The sequence below is a fragment of the Cervus canadensis genome, chromosome 2 (assembly GCF_019320065.1).
Source record: "Cervus canadensis isolate Bull #8, Minnesota chromosome 2, ASM1932006v1, whole genome shotgun sequence".
Lineage (NCBI taxonomy): Eukaryota > Metazoa > Chordata > Mammalia > Artiodactyla > Cervidae > Cervus > Cervus canadensis.
This window is the reverse complement of record NC_057387.1, coordinates 20,832,451-20,855,099: the sequence shown is the minus strand read 5'-3', so window position 1 is coordinate 20,855,099 and position 22,649 is coordinate 20,832,451. Positions and strand designations below refer to the sequence as shown.

At 44.8% G+C, this 22,649-nt stretch overlaps 1 protein-coding gene and 1 pseudogene across 1 annotated transcript; one reads left to right on the top strand and one right to left on the bottom strand.

The window, feature by feature from the left end:
- Nucleotides 1-10,105: 10,105 nt before the first annotated feature.
- On the top strand, nucleotides 10,106-11,217 carry LOC122427376 (late cornified envelope protein 3B-like). Its single transcript, XM_043446805.1, has 2 exons — nucleotides 10,106-10,149; nucleotides 10,666-11,217. The coding sequence occupies exon 2, from the start codon at nucleotides 10,687-10,689 to the stop codon at nucleotides 10,948-10,950; it is 264 nt and encodes an 87-aa protein (XP_043302740.1). The 5' UTR covers nucleotides 10,106-10,149; nucleotides 10,666-10,686; the 3' UTR covers nucleotides 10,951-11,217.
- Nucleotides 11,218-14,981: 3,764 nt separating this feature from the next.
- On the bottom strand, nucleotides 14,982-15,244 carry LOC122428476 (annotated as a pseudogene).
- Nucleotides 15,245-22,649: the final 7,405 nt, after the last annotated feature.

Genomic DNA, 22,649 nt, shown 5'->3' with positions numbered 1-22,649 from the left:
ATGAAGAACTCAGGGCAAGAGCCCTTTTATCCTGCGCTGGGTGTGTAATACATGACTTGAGCATGTTACTGCTTTCACAATCAGGGAGGGTGACAGTCTGGCATGTTCCCAGGACTAGACCTCAAGCCCTTTTCCTGGGCACTTACATAATGTCCAACTAAGGAGGTTCCATCAGGAAGCATCATAACTGTCCACACACCTCACCCTGGGGCGGCTAGGAGCCTGGCAACCTTCCTTCCTTCCTTCGTTGTTTCAGACCATCTGCCTCCATTCAGATTCTGGCTCACCTTCTTTCCTGGGAAGAGGTACAGCTATGGAAGAATTCTGTTTTGTTTTGTTTCCCCCACCTCCCTCTGCCACCACATGGCTGGTAGGATCTTAGTTTCCTGACTAAGGATTGAACCTGTGTCCTTGTTTTGGAAGCTCAGAGTCTCAACCACTGGACTGCCAGGGAAATCCCAGAAGAATTCTGTCATTGGATCATGAGTCTACCAAGACAGACACACAGACAGACAAATTAATAAATCATAGAAAGAGTTCCAAGTGGACATGTTTCCTGGCTGCCCCAGTGACCAGGACCTTCAGAATAATCCATACTGCCTCCTGAGCGCCTCACAGTGAGATACGGGCAAGGGAAGGGGACTGTGCCTACACCCTGTCTAGCCCCTCTGATGGCACCCAGGCAGCAGCAGGCAGCCTCATGCATGGGAGCAGAGCCCAGTTAGGTGTTGATGGACAAATCGATAAATTGACCTGAGCTGAAAAAAAGCTATTGGTGCAATCATCTGAACTCAAAACTATTTGCACACTTAAGGAGAGAGGTGGGAGGGAGAGGACATAAAAAATAAAAAGAGATCTGATATAACATCCACAAGGGCACAGGTCAATCACACATTTATTAAAATTAATGTAATAATGAGAAATAAAACTCTATATGGTTAAAAAAATAACTATTTGCACACTTAAATCTAGTATACTATATATCATTAAAATATATAATTTTGGCTATAAGCTTTAATAATCCATAGCTAATTTAAACAAGTTTTGCTATTATAATAATATTATATCATGTTCCTATATTTTCTTACAGGGCTTCCCAGGTAGTGTTAGTGGTAAGGAGCTTGCCTGTTGATGCAGGAGACATAAGAGACTCGGGTTTGATCCCTGGGTCCAGAAGATCCCCTGGAGGAGGGCGTGGAAACCCACTCCAGTATTCTTGCCTGGAGAATCTCACGGACAGAGGAGCCTGGCAGGCTACAGTCCATAGAGTTGCAGAGAGTCAGACACAACTTAAGCGACTTAGCACACATATTTTCTTACAGAGAAAAATGTTCATGGCCTATTAACTAGTAAAAAGCAGTGCACATAGTTATGTGATTTTTTTTGGCCATGCCTGGCAGCACACAGGATCTTAGTTCCCCTGACTAGGGATCAAACCCATGTCCCCTGTATTGGGAGGTCGGAGTCTTAACCAGTGGACTGCTAGAGAAGTCCCAGTTAAGTGAGATTTTGAATGAAGTCTTTTTGTAGAGGAAGGTATCTTATTCTATTATGACCATTAAAACCTCTAGGAATGGCTTCCTGCCTTTAGGAAATTTTGTTTCTTTCCCTCTACTCAACACTCACCCAACACTAAAGCCTTGGGCACCTGTACAGTATTTCAAGACCCTGGGCAGGAAGGGCTTGGCATGGAGTGGACCTTCAGAGGGTTAGCTCAGGATGGAGGTGGTGGAGACGGTGTGGAGGGAATTGTGGCCCCACTGAACTTCTCCTGTCTCCAGAGTGAGGTTCCCGACAGCTCCAAGGCCTTGCTTTCAGCCCCAGCCTCCCTTTCAGTTTGACCACCATTTGTCTCACTTCAGAGACCCCTACAACTGGATACTGGGTTGCAAAGGGGAAAATATGAGCTATGAAAAGAGACACTTTTTCCTCTTGGACTCCATGGTGAGGATGCAGAAGGAGAGGATAGAAGGCAACTCACATTTATTTCATCAGATTTCCTGGATGGGGAAAGCCTTCAGTAATGCCACAAACGCTGGCTACTCTCCCTCCTGGTGCCCTGGGGAATTCTTAGTATACAGCTTGTGTCCCAGTGTGACTACTCAGTCATGTCCTAATTTGTGGCAGAATACAGAGGTAAGTGGTCAGCCTAAAGGAAGTGGTGCTAACATCCCTCCTGGGGCTCCTCCGAAGGTCCCCGCTGACCTTGGGGGATGACCAGGACGGGGATGACCAGGAGGGGGATGTCACCCACTGTTTCTTCCCCTGCAGACCAGATTCTCCTATTGCCAGCCCTCCTCCTTCCTGGATATTTCTTCTCACCCAGTCATTAATCCCCAAGTTCCTACATTCAACAGACTTTAAGGGAGTGTCAGCTGTGGGTCAGGGCCTGGTCTCAGCACTGGGAGTACAGCTACGAAGGAAACATAGCCTGCCCCCACAGGACCGCCAGTCTAGCAGAGAGGAGGGGCACCATGATGAATTACAACTGTCTACACTCCAGTGTTCTTGCCTGGAGAATCCCAGGGACGGGGGAGCCTGGTGGGCTGCCGTCTATGGGGTCGCACAGAGTCGGACACGGCTGAAGTGACTTAGCAGCAGCAGCAGCAGCATGCATCAAAGAGAGACTGCAGGTGCTGTGGCGGGTGTAAGGAGAAGGCCTGAACCAGTCCAGGGTTCAGACCTCTGCAAAATGTGAACAGTTTTCCTCTTTGACTTGTTCAATAGAAGCAAGTACAAAGGCTCCTTTTGGTCCAAATGAGTACAATCTCTGTCATGAGTCATTAGTCAACAACAGCTGAAAGGTAACGGCAATCTCAGTGGTGGAATAAGTTCCAAAACTTCTGGGTGGCTCTCAGTGTAAAGATTTCTCTATCTTCCTTAAAATGTAAGTGGGAGACTTCCCTGGTGGTCCAGTGACTAAGACTCCACATTCCTAATGCAGAGTGCCTGGGTTCAATCCCTGGTCAGGGAACTAGATCCCACATGATGCAACTAAAGGTCCTGAAGGCCAAAACTAAGACCCGGCACAGCCAAATAAATCAACAAATATTTTTAAAAATGTAGGTGGACTTCTCTCTGGTTTCCTCCAGGCTCCATCCCTCATTCCTTGTCTTATGGGCACCTGGTTTAATCCTGGAGTTGCTGTTCTCTTGTTTTACATTCACCTCAGGGAGGAAACCCCTCTTCACAGCCTCTTACATTTCTCCCAGACAGGCCTGCAGATGGAGCAGATGTCCTTGATGTTGGAAGAAGATGCTGTGAGTCCATGAGGGCAGCTCTGTGAGAACCAGTGTAAGTAGCTCATCTTCAGGAGCCGGGCACCTGCAGTGAGGAGCTACCAGAGAGAACGCACTTTATTTCTGATGCATCTTTCTTAAAATGCACTTGGAGGCATTAAATCTCAATTCATCAGTAAAGTCTGTCATCTTACATAAGAAATGAAACAAAGACAAACCTCTTCCTTCTTTCAGGGATGGGACCAGGAGGTGAGAGAACTGTGTGAAGCTTCTGTGACCCATGGCTCAAATTTCTTTTAGGGAAAATGGAGCAAAGGAGTGTGAAAATGCCTCCCAACCTTCTAATTGAGGATATTTCTTCCTAGCTTCCATGTATCAATTTTCCTCCCCAGATGGTGTCTAGCCCTTTTGGGATGTAAAATGTCTCCTCATATGGAAATATTGAAAATTTTCCATATGGACTAAGACCTTAACATGATGTTGGTTTGTGATTTTTCTTAGTATTGTATATATTTTTTCTTATTTAGGTTTTATTCTTTAATTTAACTTTCATTTTATGTTGGAGTATAGTTGATTTACAATGTTGTATTAGTTTCAGGTGTATAGCAAAGTGATTCATTTATACATATATTCATTCTTTTTTCAGGTTCTGTTCCCATATATGTTATTACAGAATATTCGAGCCCCAACCCTAAAACCATAGCATCTAAATATCCTTAACTTCTAAAGAGCTCATTGGAAGAGTCCCAGATTTCCTCTATGTATACTAAGAAACTGTAGAATCTCTCCCATTAACACTGTCATACAAAAGTAGAAAGCCAGGAATTTTATGAGAAATGTCAGAACAGAGGATGATTTTCCCAGCAGACTATCAGGGAAGATAGACATCAAGGATGTGAGCTGGATCAAGACAGGATGAGCTGGGTGGATATGCAGTGATGAGAGCTGTCAGACTGGCTGGTACGGCCATGTGACACTCCCCTTTGGAAATTCCAAGAAATAGTGTTGAGACACTTTGTGACTGTTTAGATGGTCATTTCCATCTACTGTTATTTGGGCAGATGTATGTATTATAGTCTTACTTTGCACTCACAGGCTGAAAAAAACAGCCGATATTTAGATTATACATTACATGAGATATTCGTAATTTGTAAAATTATGTGTCTTTTGGTAAATGTAAAAAAAATCCAGACAGTCCAGCAATTCTAAAGAGAATCTTGAAATAGTTGAGACATTATTGCCTTCACATCAGACTAAAGGGAAAATAAAAACATATCATCTCAATAAATTCAGAGAAAGCATTTGAAAAAATCCAATGTCAATTCATGATAAAAAAAAAAAAAGCTTTCAGAAAGACAACGAATCTTGTAGGGATTCCTTGGGAATATCCTCAACTTTATAAAGAGCATCTCCAAAAATTCTTCATAATATTTTCATACTTGATATAGAGAATGAGTGTTTTTCTCCTAAAATCAGGAGCAAGGCAAGGGTAGATCTATGGAAAAGAACATAGAGTTCAAAAATAGACCTAGCATAAAGAATTAATTTATTTTAAACAAAGGTACAGAGGCGATTGAATGGAGGGAGGACAGTCATTTCAACAAATGATGCTGAAACACTTGGCCATCTCTCTGTTAAAAAAGAATTAAATTTTACCTCATGCTATATGCAAAAATTAACTCAACAAGGATATTAAACCAAAATGCAAAACATAAAATTTCTAAAGTAAAACATAATAGGTGATCTCTTATGACTTTGGGTTATACAAAAATTTTTTAGATATGACAAAAAAGGAGTCATTCAAAAAAGAAAACCTTGATAAACTGAACTTCACCAAAATTAAAAACTTTAACTTTTCAAAAGACATTGTTAGGAAAATGCAAAGAAAATTCAGAGACTTGGGGAAAATATTTGCAGAACGTATATCTTACAGAGTTATGTCTAGAATATATTAAAAATACTTAAAAACTAAAAATAAGAAAACAGAAAACAGACAGACGTCTCAACAAAGAAAATGCATGGATGGCAAATAAACACAAGAAAAGACACTGAACATCATTTGTCATTAAGGAAATGCAGATTAAAAGCAAAATGAGATACCACTCTACACACATTAGAAGGGTTAAAAAAAAATAACTGACAATACCAAATACTATGAAGGATGTGGAGCATTTAGAGCTCTTAGACATTGCTGGTGACAATGCAAAGTTATACAACCAATTTGGAAAATAGTTTGTCAGTATCTCATAAATACAAATGTATACTCACCATTTGCCCAAGAGCCCTATTCTTAGGTAACTGGCCAAAAGGAATGAAACTTATATTCAGAGAAAAACCTGTAAGTCAATGTTTATAATGGCTTTGTTTGTAATTGCAATGAATTGCAAATAAACCAAATGTCCTTCAACTGGTGAATGGATTAAAAATATGATACATCCATACAGTGGAATGCTACTTAGCAGTAAAAAAGGAATGAGCTGCTACTATATGAAACAACAGGAATAAATTTTAAACACATTTTTCTATGTGAAAAAAGTCAGGTTTTCAATGTCACATATTATATAGTTCTAATTATATGCTGACAAATGTCCATCTAGTCAAAGCTTTGTTTTTTCCAGTCATCACATATGGATATGAGAGTTGGACTATAAAGAAAGCTGAGAGCCAAAGAATTGATGCTTTTGAACTGTGGTGCTGGAGAAGACTCTTGAGAATCCTTGGACAGCAAGGAGATCCAACTGGTCCATCCTAAAGGAAATCAGTCTTGAATATTAATTGGAAGGACTGAAGCTGAAGCTGAAACTCCAATCCTTTGGCCACCTGATGCAAAGAACTGACTCATTGGAAAAGACCCTGATGCTGGGAAAGATTGAAGGTGGGAGGAGAAGGGGAAAACAGAGGATGAGATGGTTGGATGGCATGACCGACTCAATGGACATGAGTTTGTGTAAGCTCTGAGAGTTGGTGATGGACAGATTGGCGTGCTGTAGTCCATGGGGTCGTAAAGAGTCGGACACGACTGAGTGACTGAACTGAACTGAATTATATGACATTCTGGAAAAGATAAAACTATAAAGACTAAAAAATAGATTGGTGGTTGCCCAGGGTTGGGATGGGGGAGGGAATATATTGGGGTGATGGACTTGTTCCATATCTTAATTGTAGCAGTAGTTACATGACCGCAGTTATCTGTTAGTTAAAGCCCATGGAATTGTATACTCCAACGGGTGATTTTTTTAGAGTATGTGACATATACCTTGGCTTCCCTGGTGGCTCAGTGGTAAAGAATCCTACTGCCAATGCAGAGATGTAGGTTCAAACCCTTGGTTGGGAGGATCCCCTGGGGAAGAAAATGGCAACCCACTTTAGTAGTCTTGCCTGGAGAGCGTGGACAGAGGAGCCTGGTGGGCTACAGCTCATGGGGTCGCAAAGAGTCAGATACAACTTAGTGACTAAATAGCAACAAAATATACCTCAAGGAATCTGACTTAATAATAGAAAAAATTTAAAACAGTGCTTTTTAGGAATATATACAAATGTGACCAAAATATATTAAAAGGGAAGAAAGAAAGAACATTAAGTATAAAATTCAGGATTTTGGTTATGTCAGTTGGCTGGGACATGGGATGACAGAGAACTCAGTAGGTCCATGTAATTTACTATAAAATTATTATTTCACTTAGGTGGTAGACTTTTGTGTGTTTTTATTTAAATGATTGATAGGTAGAAAAATTAAGAGGGGGCATGTGTGGACCAATGACCAGCATACAATAAAAACCAAGGATTATTGTTAGTTCCGGTCTGTACTCGGTATCTGATAATAAGAAAACAAAAGGATGTAAACTACAAGGAGAAATACCTTTCCAGGATACCACTTTGGGCCTTGCTTTTCTCATCTTCCCCTTTTCACAACATCAGTCATAAATTGCCGATGAGAAGGGCTACTCCTTGCTTGTTTCTTTGTTACTAAGACACCTGGCTCAGAAGGCTTGCCTGGGAGCTGGACCTCAGATAAAGCACTTCCTGCTCCGGAGTTCACATACACATTACTAGATCATAAGATCCTCGTTTTAGGCCAACCAGGTCAGTTCCTTCTCCATATTAGTTTCTTCTCCATGTTTTATCTCAGAATCTGACATCTTCGCAGTAAAGCATCTTTGGAGTCGATACATGCTTTGAGCTGTGAATTCAAGTGTCTTCCTTGGTCTTCTCAGGCTCACTGTGGACTCTGTTCTGAGAAGGAAAGCCCTGGCTGTGAGGTGGGGGAAGTTCCAGGAGAATGTGCATGCTCAGACATGTCTGACTCTTTGCAAACTGTAGCCCACCAGGCTCCTCTGTCCATGAGATTTCCCAGGCAAGAATATTGGAGTGGATTGCCATCCCTCCTGCAGGGGATCTTCACCACCCAGGGATCGAACCCTTGTCTCTATGCCTCCTTCAGTGGCAGGTGAATTCTTTACCACTGAGTTACCTGGCAAGATTCCAGGAGAGAGGTGTGAAATTAAGGAGCTCCATCACAAGGAGGAAGAGAATGGGCACATCGGGAGACAGGGACTAAGACAAGGACTCAGGGGTGGGGCTGGAAGGAAGCCAGCTACCAGTCAGCTGGTGATGCACCAGGACCAGAAAGCAGTTCTATTGGCAGGTTCTGAAACGTTTTGAGTCACACTGACTGGGCACACGTGTTACACCCAAAGTGTAGCCCCACAGCACCTCAGAATCACACATTGCTGGGGTTAAACATGGCCTCTGTGCTTATTTCTAGAAAAGCATATTGCATGGAAAAATAATTAGCTCCCTTCTGCAGCTAGATTTGAACCCTAAGACTGAGTCAGTTCTCCTCCCTTCCACCTACACATTTTGCCTTAGGAGGTTTTGTATGAGCCTCATTTGATATCATAGACCTTATAGTGGTTAACGTGAAAGTGTTAGTTGCTCAGTCATGTCTGACTCTTTGTGACCCCATGGACAGTAACCTGCCAGGTTCCTCTGTCCACGGAATTCTCCAGGCAAGAATACTGGAGTGGGTAGCCATTCTCTTTTCCAGGGGATCTTCCTGGAATATATATTTAACTGAGATATCTGGGTGAAAATACACCATCAGCCCCCCTGTCCAGGACCATTTATTTTCCCACATGTATCCTGGAAGAACTTTTGGAATCACTGATTCAAAACAAGTAAATTGTACATTGAAGAGAAAAAGGACACCATAGCCTTTACTATTAATTTTGTGTCTAAAAACAGGTAGCTAGTTCTTTACGCTTATAAGAAATTGGAATGTAATGTAATACATTTGCTATAATAAAGTTTTATTTAATTCTATTTAATTAAATTTAAGTATGTGAATGCTGAAGTGTCAATGATAAATTTATTTTTGGTAAGTGTAATGTAATATATTTTTCATATTGGAGATACAGTTTGATGAGGAATGGATATGTAATGTCACTGTTAAATTCAATGGGAAAATAGCACCCAGATGGGAAAGAACCTGCCTGCAATGTAGGAGACCCGGGTTCGATCCCTGGGTCAGGAAGATCCCCTGGAGAAGAGAATGGCTACCCACTCCAGTATTCTTGCCTGTGGAGAATTCTGTGGACAGAGGATCCTGGCAGGCCACTGTCCATGGGGTCACAAAGAGTCAAACATGACTGAGCAACGAACACTTTCAATTTAGCCATTATTAGGTCTATGATATCAAATGAGGCTCATATAAAACCTCCACCATGGTCAACCTTAAAATTACCAACCATTTTGCAAAATGGTTCATTATTATCATTTGCACAGTTTCCCTTCTCTTAGCTCTTCCAACACTTGAACCATTTCCTTCTATTAGCTTCTATGGTGTTAGAATCAATAGTGCACATTGGCAGATATGGACACAACAGAGCCTCAGTGAAGAGTGGACTTCGCCCCACTCCCCTTCTCCTCCTCCTTGTTAATAGTATCAATCGTGAATCTCGTCACATCTAGAGCTGTAGGCTCCTTCTTAGTGGGACTCCTCTACTGCTGCCCATGCTGCCTCATGGGACAGCGAGGTCCTCTCAGGAACCTGTCTGTCTTAGACAAGAACTGGCTCCCACCTCCATCCCTTACCCTACACATCTCCCTTCTCCCTCAGGACAATGACCTTGACCAGCTGACCTTGACCAGACTTCAGAGAACACTGAAGTCTCCTTTACTGTTTGGAACTTGCAGTGCAATGTGGGGACAAGGGGGACTGACCATCACAAGCTAAAATTTTAGGCTTGAGTTCTTTGTAAACGCTTCTGTGATAGCACTTATCTCAATAGATCAATATACTTACTTGCCTAGGGACTTTCTTGGCCACCCAGAGGTTAGAACTTCACTTTCAAATACAGGATGTGAGGGTTCAATCCCTGGTTAGGGAGCTAAGATTTCATATGCCTTGTGGCCAAAAAAACGAAAACATGAAACAGAAGCAATATTGTAACAAATTCAATAAAGACTTTAAAAAATTATTTTAAAATATATATTTACTTCTCTGTGTCATGATCTATTTAACCTGTGAGATAATCAGAGAAGAAACCTGTCATACATCTCTCTATATTATTCTTGACAAATGAAGTAAAATGGACAGAGCTTGGTCTAGGAATGGAAGTGAATGAATGACTAAAGACATAGCAATAGATCCAGAGCAGCTCTGAGTAGGAACTGGTTCAGCAGTCACAGGGACATCCTGGTTCCACCTTAGTAGAATTTTAGATTCATGCCCAAGAAGACACGAGGCAAACAAGTAGGAAGTGTGTGTTGTCATTGCCCTCCCCTTGTTGTGAAAGCAGCAGGATGCTCAGGCCGTGCATCACACACCCAGCATAGGATAAAAGGGCTTCTGCTCTGAACTGCGCATCCACAGCCTACTCAGGAGCATCCTTCTGCCTCCACTGCAGCGGTGAGTGACTGGAAAGGGACAGAGCTTCAGTTAGGAGTGTGGGGGAGACAAACTCATGGTTGGTGGGGAAGAGGAAAGCAGAGGTGTCTGTGGAGGCAGCAAGAATCAGACTTTGGGGGGCAATTGGGAACAGGGTAGGGGGCAGTGAGCAAGGACCTGTGTGGGAGGCATTGGGGCCTGGGACACATGGCTCTCAGCACCACCCCCACGCTTCATCCTGAAACACGCATGCACCCAGAGACATCCTCCACAGGTCACTCCCCAGTGGGGTGTATTTGCCTCTGTGTTTCTACGGGGCCCACTTAGAGGCTGATAGCATGGTTCTGGGAAGGAGTAGAGTGAGGGAACTGTCTTGCCAGGTCAGTTGAACTTGAGATCCATTTCTACTTTTCTCCTGAAAATCACAGCTCAGGAAGCAGCTGGGATTAGGAGCATAGGCCCTAGTAAGACTGCTCACAGCAGAGATACTGGCCTTTATTTAGCTTGTGCCCTGACCTTTTCCTTGAATGTGTCCAGGCTCACTGAACTCCCGCCGAGATGTCCTGCCAGCAGAACCAGCAGCAGTGCCAGCCCCCTCCCAAGTGCCCCTCCCCCAAGTGCCCCCCAAAGAGCCCAGCCCAGCGTCTGCCTCCAGCCTCCTCGTGCTGCGCTCCCACCTCCGAGGGCGGCTGCTGCCTGGGCCCCCACAGGCGTCCCAGGTCCCACCGCTGCCGGCACCAGAGCTCCAGCTCCTGCGATGGCGATGGTGGTCTGCAGTCCGGGCGCTCTGGCTGTGGCCAGGGATCTGGGGGCTGCTGCTGACCTGGCCTCCTGATGCTGAGACACGTGATTTCAGAGGAAACAAAAATCCAAAAGCCAAGGAAAAGCCCCAGCTTGATGCATCCTTTCTTGGACACCCTAATCTTTGTTTTCCAGGCTGACTGGCTGAAATGTTCACAGCAGGGTGGTGAGCTCTCCCTAGGAGGCTCTAAGGTGTGTTTCCCAAGAGCCTGTGGGCTCCCTGCTCTGTGCCTCACAGTGTTCTCACCTGTTTGACCACATAGGGAAATAAAACCTCTTCTCACACCACATGCCTCTCACCTGTCCATTGACTGCTCCACCCAACCCCCTCCCTCAATTCCCTGGCTTGCCTGCACCAGGGAATGATCCTGGCAGGGGCCTGGAACATTAATAGGTCTGCTTTTTCTCACATGGGCTTGTGTGGGCGGCCCAGTGGGAGTTTTGGGGGTGGCAGATGGGAGAAGAGGAGCTGTCTGGTTGCTGAGAACACTCTCACAAAAAGTCCATGTATAACATGGGAGAGGAGGGATGAGCTGTCCTCGGAATCTGTTTCTCTGCTGAGGCTAGTGTGAAGGATCAGACATTGAGGAAAATGAGACCAAAGAGGATGGAGGACTTGGAGGCGAAAGAAAGAACTGGTGGAGAAAGAGCAAGTTCATCTGAAAATAATGAACTTGGGAGAGAGAGGTGAACTGGACAGGCAGTGAACTCTCAAGAAACCCAAAGTGAGGGCTTTTCTGGAAAGAATGCATGGGGCATCCAGCAAATGAGAGCCTCTGGGCTTTGAGAAAACAGAAAAAAAGAGGACATGAGGAGCATCTCAGAGGGTTGCAGACTGGATGCCTGTACATTGTTTTTCAAGAGATTTGATGTAGAATGGAACTCATTTCCATTACTTTTTGGCTATTGAATGCTAGTTTTCGAATCCAATAGCAATAAAGAGTCATTCACTCAGAAAACTGGAGTTGATGCTGGCTTCAGCTGCATGCTTTATTCCTGGCCTCTCTAGCATGATGATAATCTTGGGGTGGTCCTGAGACTATTCACATGGTACCTCCCAGAGACAGCATCCCAAGAGGACCAGGAGGAATCTGCACGACCTTTCATGGTCCAGGCTCAGAAGTTACACAGCATCACTTCTACCATAGTCTATGGGTTAGAGCTGTCATAAGCCTGTCTAGATTTAAGGGGAGGGAACACAGACTTTATTTCTCAATGAGCAGAGAGTCGAGGAATTTTTAGCTATGTTTTAAAATTATCTCAGTGGGCATATTGACCACTAACCTCACTTCTTTCCAGCTCATACTACCTATTCTTAAAGCCTTAGTATAAATTTTGAAAAGGCTCAAATACTGGCCGTGATTACAGAATATTCAAGTTTTGAAGAGAAAGACTGTTCCCACAGCCTTTGTGTATCTAGAAAGTTCAGAATCATTATTGCAACAATAATGTCTCATCAAAGACGTCCATTTTTTTACATATGTCATGTTAAGTCATTACTTCATTCTACAAAGTTAAAATAAAATACAGTGGAAAAATGCAGCTATTTTCTCCTTCCTTCTGGAAATCTCCAGCCCAGGGACTCCTGGCTCTTGAATCCCATGAGTTCCTCTTAAACACCTTAACTGGGTTACCACACAGCAACATCTTAGCTCCTGCCTTACACCAAGAGCCATTTGGAAGTCTGAAGATCTCATTCACTGTCCACAAGTGGTACAAGTGACAATGGCTAGATGCCTCAATCTTGTCAAATGGGAACTTGTCCATTTGACAAGATGTCCAAACTCTATGACCTAAGTTCCAAGGACTTCCCACACACTTATAGCAAGTACCATTCCAGTTAATGATAATTTCATTTCATGTCAGTCTATACTCTGTCTGTTACACAACAAGCTTCTCAAGGCTGGGAACTGTGTCTGATACAGTGCTGAATTCTCTATGTTCAACACATTTCTGAAATGTGTACTCAATGTACGTTGTTTGAATGAATGAAGAATTATAAACACCCAGCCTTCAAAAGTCCTGAGGGTCAAGGGCAGACATTTGAGCAGCTTAGGGACTACTCAGCTCCCTTTTATCAGAAACATGTCTGGGAATCTACCAAGGGAATGTTGAAGGCCTGGGGCTGGAGAGTTTGAGGATCTGCCACTCAGATGATAACCCTTCACTGTCTCCACTCTTCATATAGGGTCCCCCTTTTTGCCCCTTGGCTATACATCAAAGGAGGAAAAGAGAAAATCTGGGGGTTGATCAACAGTCTTGATCCAGATCGTCTCTGCCCAAAGGCCTTTCTGTTTCCCTGCTGCCTTCAGGTTCCTTACACTGTGGGCTGAGAGTCATAGAGTCAGGATATGCAAAATGTCATTGAAAGGGCAAAAGGACAGTTTATGTATGCGTGTGTGTGTGTGTGTGTGTATGTGTGTGTGTGTGTGTGTGTATATATATATATATATTTCAATGTTATATCTGCTTTACTAATTTCCCCCAGTGTCACTGAGCAGAGATGTCCTGCCAAGAAAAACCAACAATGTCATCTCCCTCCCCATGTCTAAATCTCACATATCCTTTAGACTGTTTGTCTCCAGTCTCATTCTTCTGTGATGCCAGCTCTGGCGGGGGAAAGGCTACCTGATCCCTCACGAGGACCACACATCCCACTGACACTATACCAGAGCATTCTGGAGACCCCTGCTGCTGTCACAGCTCTGCGAACCTCTCTTGCTCTGGGTCACAAGGACCACAGAGCATCAGGGTTGGGGCAGCCCGGGGGCCAAGGAGCTGCCCAGTCTGGTGCTTCTCCTCGTTCCCTCCCTGGCATGGCCATGGCTGGGCTCCCAGGGTGCCACTCAGGGGCCTCAGCTGGACCATGCAGCTCATTTCCATGGCTTTCCAGAGCTCTGTGCCACTCCCAGCTTGCCCCCTGTCTGTGACCTCATGGAATTATAAAAATTCTCCCGCTGAGCACCTTCTGACTGTGGAGCACCATCTGACTGTGGGTTGCACTCCCATTCTACTCCCATCCTCCCCTTTCCAGGCTCCCCAGGGATTTTCCTTTCTCCTTGCTTCCTAGAGAACAGCTGAGCACTTTGTGTGAAAGCAACCACAGGACCTGAGCACGGGGAAGAAGGGGGTCTTCTTTCACCCAAATGGAGCTTTCCGGAGAGTGAGTCAGGTGAAAAGTCAGGAGCTGTCAGGGAAAGAGATGCCCTGTGCAGAGCAAGATTCTGCATTCACTGGGCCTCTTTGCAGCCCCTTTACTCTTGGCAGTTTCCTTTGCTCTTGAGTGCTGCTCCTTCCCCATCCACCATGCCCTTCATTCTGCATCTCCTCCTAGCTCACACTCTCAGAACCCCTTCATTTGGTGAGCTTCTCCAATCCACCCCTTCCCATCCCCCAGTTTCAAATTCTTCCCATTTACACTCTACAACCTCTCCTCTCTCATCCTTCATTGATGACTGGCTTAATAGTCTCCTCTTCCATCCTCTTTAATCTTGTTCTTCTTTGGCCTCTTTCTGATTCTCTGCCCTCTCAGCCCTGCATTCAGCTGAGGAGCCTGGAACAACGTTCTTACAGAAACTCCGTGAGTTGACCCTGAGGATTTCAACATCCGTACTATCTCCTCTCTTTCCTACAGGAAAACTTAAGACTTTCACTAACTTGTCCCCCCCACCCTTAACCCTACCTTCACCCTAGTACATGATCCCCCAAAGCTTCCTGTGAGTTGAGGAGAGTATGAGCTGCTATGTTTGTGTTCCTGAGACAGGGTTCTGCACCCAACATTGGGCGGCCTGGGGTGGGGCGAAGACATGGACACGTTAGACAAAGGTTGCAATGTGAAAGAAAAGCTCTATTTTTTCACAAGGACATCAAGAAGGAGAGGTGAAGCTCTCCTGAGCTCTTGAAGCCTTCTGGGAAAACCTTCTGGGAAAACATTTGGAAATCTCCAAGGGAGATCTGTACAGGAGAGAAGGGCACAGGAACCAAATGCACCAGAAGAGGTAGATTCCAGTCACGTTAGAACCAAATGTTTTTACTTAATCTCATGATCCAGGTCAGCAGCAGCCCCCAGATCCCTGGCCACAGCAAGAGCACCCGGACTGCAGACCACTGTCCCTATCACAGGAGACCTAGCTCTGGTGCCGGCAGCGGCGGGACCTGCGGCACCTGTGGGGGCCCAGGCAGCAGCCGCCCTCGGAGGTGGGGGCACAGCCTGAAGAGGTTGGAGGAAGACCGTGTGCTGGGCTCTTTGGGGGCACTTGGGGGAGGGGCACTTGGGAGGGGGCTGGCACTGCTGCTGGTTCTGCTGGCAGGACATCTCGGCGGGAGGTCAGCAAACCTGAGCAAAACAGAAATGAAACAAGTACGTGTCAACGCAGAAGGTTCAGGCCACTGTATAATTTATTTGTAGGTCTTTCTCCCTTCAGACCAATTGCTCCTGGAGTCAGGATCAGAAGTGCTGAGGTCCAGCCCCAGAAGGACCAGGAATACCCAAGGGATGAGTGGCATTGGCAAGGAAGACAGATAGACAGACACACACACACACACACACACACACACACACACACACAGAAGGTTGCATAGAAGAGGTAGCTTTTTTTAAAATATATTTAGGATAGCTCAGTTTTTATAGAATGAACGTTACCTCCCCGTTAAGTCACCACATATTACATCAGATATTGGTTTGTGCTTCCGTCAATATTTTTTTCCCATGTTTTTCCCTTATGCATTTATCTAGAACGTTTTCGATTACAGGGTTTATACTTAAATGTCCCGTACATAGTCTTCTTGCCTCAATGGCCTAACATTCTTACTCTAACAAAAACAATGTTCCACAAATCTCAGGTATAGTGTAAATTCTTTGGACAATAAAACAATACATGGGAAGGGTCACAGTAACATGTTTGACATTTCTGAGAATAGTACCATGAGAAAACCCTGATATTTTTTTTTTACCTGAAACCACAAAATCTCAATTTACAATGATTAACTATTAAACAGCAAAAACACCTCTAAAGCAGCAAAACACCTCTATTAATAGTGAGATAATGGCAGTGAAGCTGGTTAATATAAATCTTCTATTAAAATCCTATGTACCCCATTTTCTAATTTTACAAAAATACCCACAATATCCCATGTTGTTTAAAGAAAGGGAAACAATAAACAAATAGCAGCAAGGAAATAGCAATAGTGAAAACCCTTTTAACCAAGGAGCAAGTAAACTGAAGCAGTGTATCTACTTCTAAATCTAAATGCCTCTACCCTTTTCTATTCTAGAACATTATAATCTTTTAAGCAAGCAGCCAAATTATACCTGTGGCCTTTTCTTTTTTGACTTGATGTTTATGGTCGTGCCCTGAGCCAGAGCAATCATGAGCATTTCCAAAAAGGCTTGGACTTTTCCAGTGAGGCTTTATTACTATACATTATATTTCCAAAAATTAATAGAAAGCCCAACAACAGTAAGACAGAAGGAAGAAAGGGACATACCGGACCCCCGGGACAACCTCGAGGGGAAGAGCTGCCTTGCAGGTTCCTCTCTTGTCCTATGACCTTGTCACCGACTGGGCGCATCCCAGCGGCTCCCGACACAGAAGAGAGATGGAATCTGATTTGGAGTTAAATGTGCCTACTGTTTGCTTTCTGTTGTCTTTGCTTCATCTCTCTCCTGGAAGGAAAGGAAGCTGGCAGACTTCCAGGTGAGTCTCCAGAGACACTGCGAACACCCTACAGATGTAGTGTGAATGGCGCCCCCTTCAGGCAGGCAGTGCACACGACACACAACTGTCCCATAAATCGCCTGCAGTGCAGGAGATTCCGGTTCGATTCCTGGGTCGGGAAGATCCTCTGGCGAAGGGATAGGCTACTCACTCCAGTATTCTTGGGCTTCGCTTGTGGCTCAGACGGTAAAGAATACGCCTGCAAGGCAGGAGACCTGGGTTTAATCCCAGGGTCAGGAAGATCCCCTGGAGGAAGGCATGGCAACCCACTCCAGTATTCTTACCTGGAGAATCCCCATGGACAGAGGAGCCTGGTGGGCTCCAGTCTATGGGGTCACAAAGAATCGGACATGACTGAGAGACTAAGTACATTCCAGACACCAAGTGAGGAGCAAGGAGATCACTGAGGGTGTGAGGAGAAAAGGGTGCAGGTCTGGGAAAATGAGGAAGGAGAGACGCTGAGGTCTGCTGCATCACAAAACCCTTGACATGGCGTGTGGACTCTTCTTCCTCACAATCCCAGCCTTGCCGCTCGCCATGGGCCCATTTCTGCCACCTCCATCCTGTCTTCCTACTGCTGCCTCCTGGCTGAAGCACAGGTTCATCTGCTCAGCCCCCTCAGCTCAGGCTCTCTGCCCAGCTGACACTCACCTAAGTCTGTGCAAGCAGGAGAGGCTCTTGTTGAGGCGACTGTGGACCTTGGATCCCAGGACCCGAGCCCTTTTATGCTGAGCTTTCTGTTGCACAGCCCAGGTGAGTGTCCTCAAGCTCAGCCCAAGGTGACAGGACCACATCCTTCCAGGACCAGGCTGTCAGCAGTTTCTGAGGCACAGATTGTGAGGAAGGACAAACAGAACAGGAAGTTTCAATGACGATTCAATTACCCATAGCTCAGGCCCACTGGCTGCCATTCTGCTTTTATTTTCTCATTCAGCTCACATACCCTGCACTCAGGATTTATCCTTTGTGGGCACTGGTAATGCAGAGACACACAGAACTGCTTTTGACTAGCTCATAGAGACAGATGGACAATGGAACAACTCAGTAGATCCTATGTGCTAAGTGATGGGGCACATGTGTGTGCACTGCTCTGCAGATCCCCTGATGGGAATAAAGTGTTTGCCTTCTATTATATGTGTGTTGATTCAGCTGAGCTTACTGGATCATGGAAATGGGATGGGTAAGGAGTGAAAGAATGAAGCTTGGGATCATGGCGTGTGACACGAAACTCTTGAGAGAACCTCATGGCATCTGCAGCATGGAGTGCTGGGTAAGAAGGGAGTGAAGCTGAGGCAGGACTTGGTGGAGGAGTTGGACAATGTCAAAATATGACCTGCATCTGCTGGGCTAATGGAAATCACAGTGAATGGAAGACAAAGGGCATCTGTCATGTGGTTGTCAGTGGAACACGTGAGGTCACAACTAATTCTATATATTTTACTGAAAATTGATGAAGATTTTTGTTAAGTTTGTTGATATGATGAGGTTGATGGGGCTGTATGCATTTCACCTACCAAATAACTGCTTAAGTTTTTATATGGGGCTTCCCTCGTGGTTCAGATGGTAAAGAATCTGCCTGCAGTGTAGACCTGGGTTCAATCTCTGGGTTGGGGAGATCCCCCAGGAAAGGGAATGACAACCTACTCCAGTATTCTTGCCTGGAGAATTCCATGGACAGAGGAGCCTGGCAGGTTACAGTCATGGAGTGGCAAAGAGTTGGACAAGACGGAGGAAACACGCACACGTAGTTAATAAACAGCAGAGCTGTACTTTGATCCCTGATATCATGGCTTCAATTTGAGAGAGGATTTATGTATAATAGAACTGCTATGTTAAAGAGTATGAGGGAAGGGGTTTAGTCACAATCGTCATTGCCACCAAAGGAACTTGAAGAACCACATTGGTCCTCTCATGATCCTGTCAGCTGGGACCTGTGTGTTAGCCAGGGACACGGGCATCAGGAATGAGGCTCTGACCAGGGAGGGAAGGATGTGTGGAGTGTATTAGAAAGGAAGGACATGGTTCCTGAGTCAGTTCTCAAGAAACCAGCCAGGCCATGGAAGCAGGGCTCAAAGACCTTACTTGGGGATTGGAAAAAGATGGCCTAAAACACTTTTCTGGTTTCCTTAGAAGTCACCCCATGAGTATTCATCCAGGGCCTGGATCTTTGGGGATCTACAGTCAGTTCCTCAGCACTCAGCCTGAGGGAGGCTGTGGCTGGTAAAGCCCCTTAGCCCCTGCCCTAGAGACGATTCTGGAAGCTCCCATGGTCTCTTGGGAGGTAGGGACAAGGAAGCAGGGGAATGTCAGGAATGACCCAGCATGTGCCTGTTTGTGTAAGAACCACCTCCTGCCCCTCCTGGGCCAATCCCGGAGCCAAAGACATCCTGGCTCTAGCATCTCATCCACTCTGACTCCCCAGGGACTCCTGCCTGTGACCAGGGTGAGTGGGAAGTGGAGCCAGAGGGACTCTGAGCAGGACTGGGGAGGAGTTGACGGCTAGGAGGTTAAGAGCAGAGCAGAAGGTGAGGAGGAAGGAGGGAGGCTGTGGGAAGAAGGGGCTGTCTTCGATTCCTGCTACACTGAGTAGGAATAACATTCAGAAGAAGAGGGAAAGACTGACTTAAGAAGTGTTTGGGCTTCCCTGGTGGCTCAGGCATTAAAGAATCTGCCTGCAGTGTGGGAGACCTGGGTTTGATTCCTGGGTCGGGAAGATCCCCTGCAAAGGGAACAGCTACCCACTTCCATATTCTTGCCTGGAGAATCCCAAGGACAGAGGAGCCTGGAGGGCTACCGTCCATGGCATCACAAAAAGCTGGACACTACTGAGCGACTAACAACACAGCACCAAGAAGTCACTGGCACTCTGCCACTCTGGAAGCTGTCCTGGGTTAAAAGGTGTGTATTGACTTCACTGAGATTAGGGGCCTATTTGTATTAAAATGATGGCACTTGAGAAACTTGAATTCTGCATGCAAGTCTTTGAAGATGGAGAAATCCCTGCTTTCAATGAGAATAAATATTCACTACATTTGGATTTAAATCTATGTACTTTTAACTCAGGGAATAATTTATATTATTTCTTTCTGGATGCTTTTCCACATGTCTCAGAATGTATTTATCATGAACTCATTAAATTCACTCAAAGAGATAAAGAGCATGACTCTTGATTTAACCTGTCAAAAACTCTAATTATTCTCTTGCAGGTTGATCGATCTCTTGCCAAGATGTCCTGCCAGCAGAACCAGCAACAGTGCCAGCCACCTCCCAAGTTCACCCTCCAAGTGCTGTGCCTCTAAGTGCTCCCCAAAGTGACCCCTGAAGAGCCCCCCAGTCTCCTCCTGCTGCATTGTCAACTCCAGGGGCTGCTGCAGCTCTGGGTGTGGGGGCTGCTGCCTGAGCCACCACAGGCACTGCAGGTCCCACCACTGCAGACCCCAGAGCTCTGACTGCTGCAGCCAGTCCTTGCAGGGCTCCAGGTGCTGCAGAGGCTCTGGGGCTGTTGCTGACCCAGACCTTTGGTATCACAGAGAAATCCATAGAAGAACCTCAAGAGTGAAGCTTTTCCCTCTTCCTCCTCTCTTCGTGGGGTTCTGAAGACCTGTGACGTGTCCTGTTTGTTCTGATCACCGAAGGTTTTTACTGGATCCAGACCCCTTCCTACTTCCCTTCTCACGACAAGAAAGCTCTGTTGCCTACTTACAAGATGCCCTCAACATTTTCCATCCCATTCTCTTGAAATCCCCTACAGCTCAGAGTCCTTGCAACACACAGACATAGGATGCCTTGGTAAGAATGGAGTCTGATAAAGGGTTAAACTACCAGAATTTTCCAGAAAGGTAATTGTAGAAGAGTGATTGCTTAATAGAGCTTCTCAATGGGATTGCCCTGGGCAATCATGGACTGTGATCCCTGGGTCCTCTTAGCCCAAGAAGTCACCGGAAGAACCTGGGGATCCCTGGGCTGAGCATTTTAGGCCACCAGCAGACTGGTCCGTTTAATCCATCATGCTACATGTAAATTATTTTAATTTTTCTGCATACCATGACAACCACATTTGAAAATTATTTGGAATTCGAGTAGATGGAGAAAGGTGTATTTAACAGAACTCCTTCTATTTGATTTAAAATGCTTGGTGTCAGAGAGAGACAGGGTGGGCTCCCTGTGTTATTTAGCAACTTCCCACTATCTATTTTTCACATGATAGTGTGTATATGTCAAGGCCACTTTCTCAATTTATCCCACCTTCGCTTTGCCCTGCTGTGTCCATAAGTTCGTTCTCTACTAGGACCATCAGTACCATTTTTCTAGATTCCACATTTATGCATTAATATATGATACTTGTTTTAATTTTTTTAGTCTTATACTTCACTCTGTATAAGAGGCTCTAGCTTCACCCACCTCACTACAGATGGCCTAGAGGAATGGAATGGGGGGAGGGGAGGTAGGCTCAGGAGGGAAGGACATGAGCTTGCCTCCCCTCCCCCGCCAATGGCTGATTCAGAAACCAACACAAAATTGTAAAATGATTTTCTAGCAATTAAAAATAAAATAAAATAAAATGCTTGGCCTGAGATTTGGTACCCCAGAGGGACAAGCCTAAATGATAACTCGTTGTCACTCAGCTACCTTCTGGGGAGGGTGAGTCTGCCTCATCCTTGTCTTCATTTATGTCTCAGCCTCTCCTTGAAGCAAATCTTACATAAATGTTTAAATAATCTAGGCTGAGGGGTACCGAAGTCTGATCCTGCCCAGTCCCTCTGGCTCAGTCCATGGCTAAGAGAGACAGAATGGCCTGAGGGGCACGGGGTATAAAACTAGGATCTGGGCTAGGCCCACTTTCATTTCTGCCACCTGGCTCATAGCTGAGCTTCAGGCAAATTGAATCATCAAAATGTAATACTTTGATACTTCAAAAGACACTGTCATGAAATGGAAAATATAATCCACATAATGGGAAGAAGTATTTGTAAATCATAAATCTGATTTAAGAGATTGTATACAGACAATAAATTCTTCCCAGGTGGTGCTAGTGGTAAAGAACCTACCTGCTAAAACAGGAGATGTTAAGAGATACTTATTCTATCCCTGGGTCAGGAAGATCCCCTGGAGGAGGGCATGGCAACCCACTCCAGTATTCTTGCCTGGAGAATCCCATGGACAGAGGAGCCTGGTTGGCTATAGTCCACAGGGTCACAAAGAGTTGGACACGACTGAAAAAACTCAGCACACACGCGTGCAGAGTATATGAAGAACTCAAAAACTCAATAAGGGAAAGGACATATAACCCAATTAAAAATGGACAAAGGCTCCAAATAGGCTTCTCTCCCAGAAAATACGTAAATTCACAAAGGCACATGAAGACACTCAGCATAATTAGCTGTGGAGTAATGCAAATCAAAACCAGAACAGGACTCCACTTCACACCTACATGGATGACTATAATAAAGACAGAAAATAGCAAGGGTTTACAAAGTTGTGAAGAAATTGGAACCCATTGCTGGTATGGATATAAAATGATGCCATCACTTTGGGAAACAATTTGACAGTTCCTCCAAATATGAAACATGGAGTTGCCATATTGTCCTGCAATTCCACTCCTGGATTTGTCTCCAAGGGACATGAAAACATATATCCATATGAAAACTTGGATAAGAATGCTCATAGTCATTCTATTTTTAACTGTTGAGGAACCATTTTTCCATAGTGAGTATACCATTTTATACCCCCATCAAGAATATATGAGTTCTAGTTTTATTACACCCTCTCCAAAGCTTATCTTAAAACAAAAAAATGTTTGTGGTAGCCATCCTAATAGCTGTTTTTCTAATTCTGTAAAAGTGCCATTGGGGTTTTGATGGTGATAAGAACCATATGATCCAACAATCTGGGTGTATATCCAAAAAAATTGAAATCAGGTTCTTGAAGAGATATCTGTACCCGCTTTTCACTGCAGCATTGTTCCCAATAGCCAAGATATGGAAACTAATAATATCTAAAAGT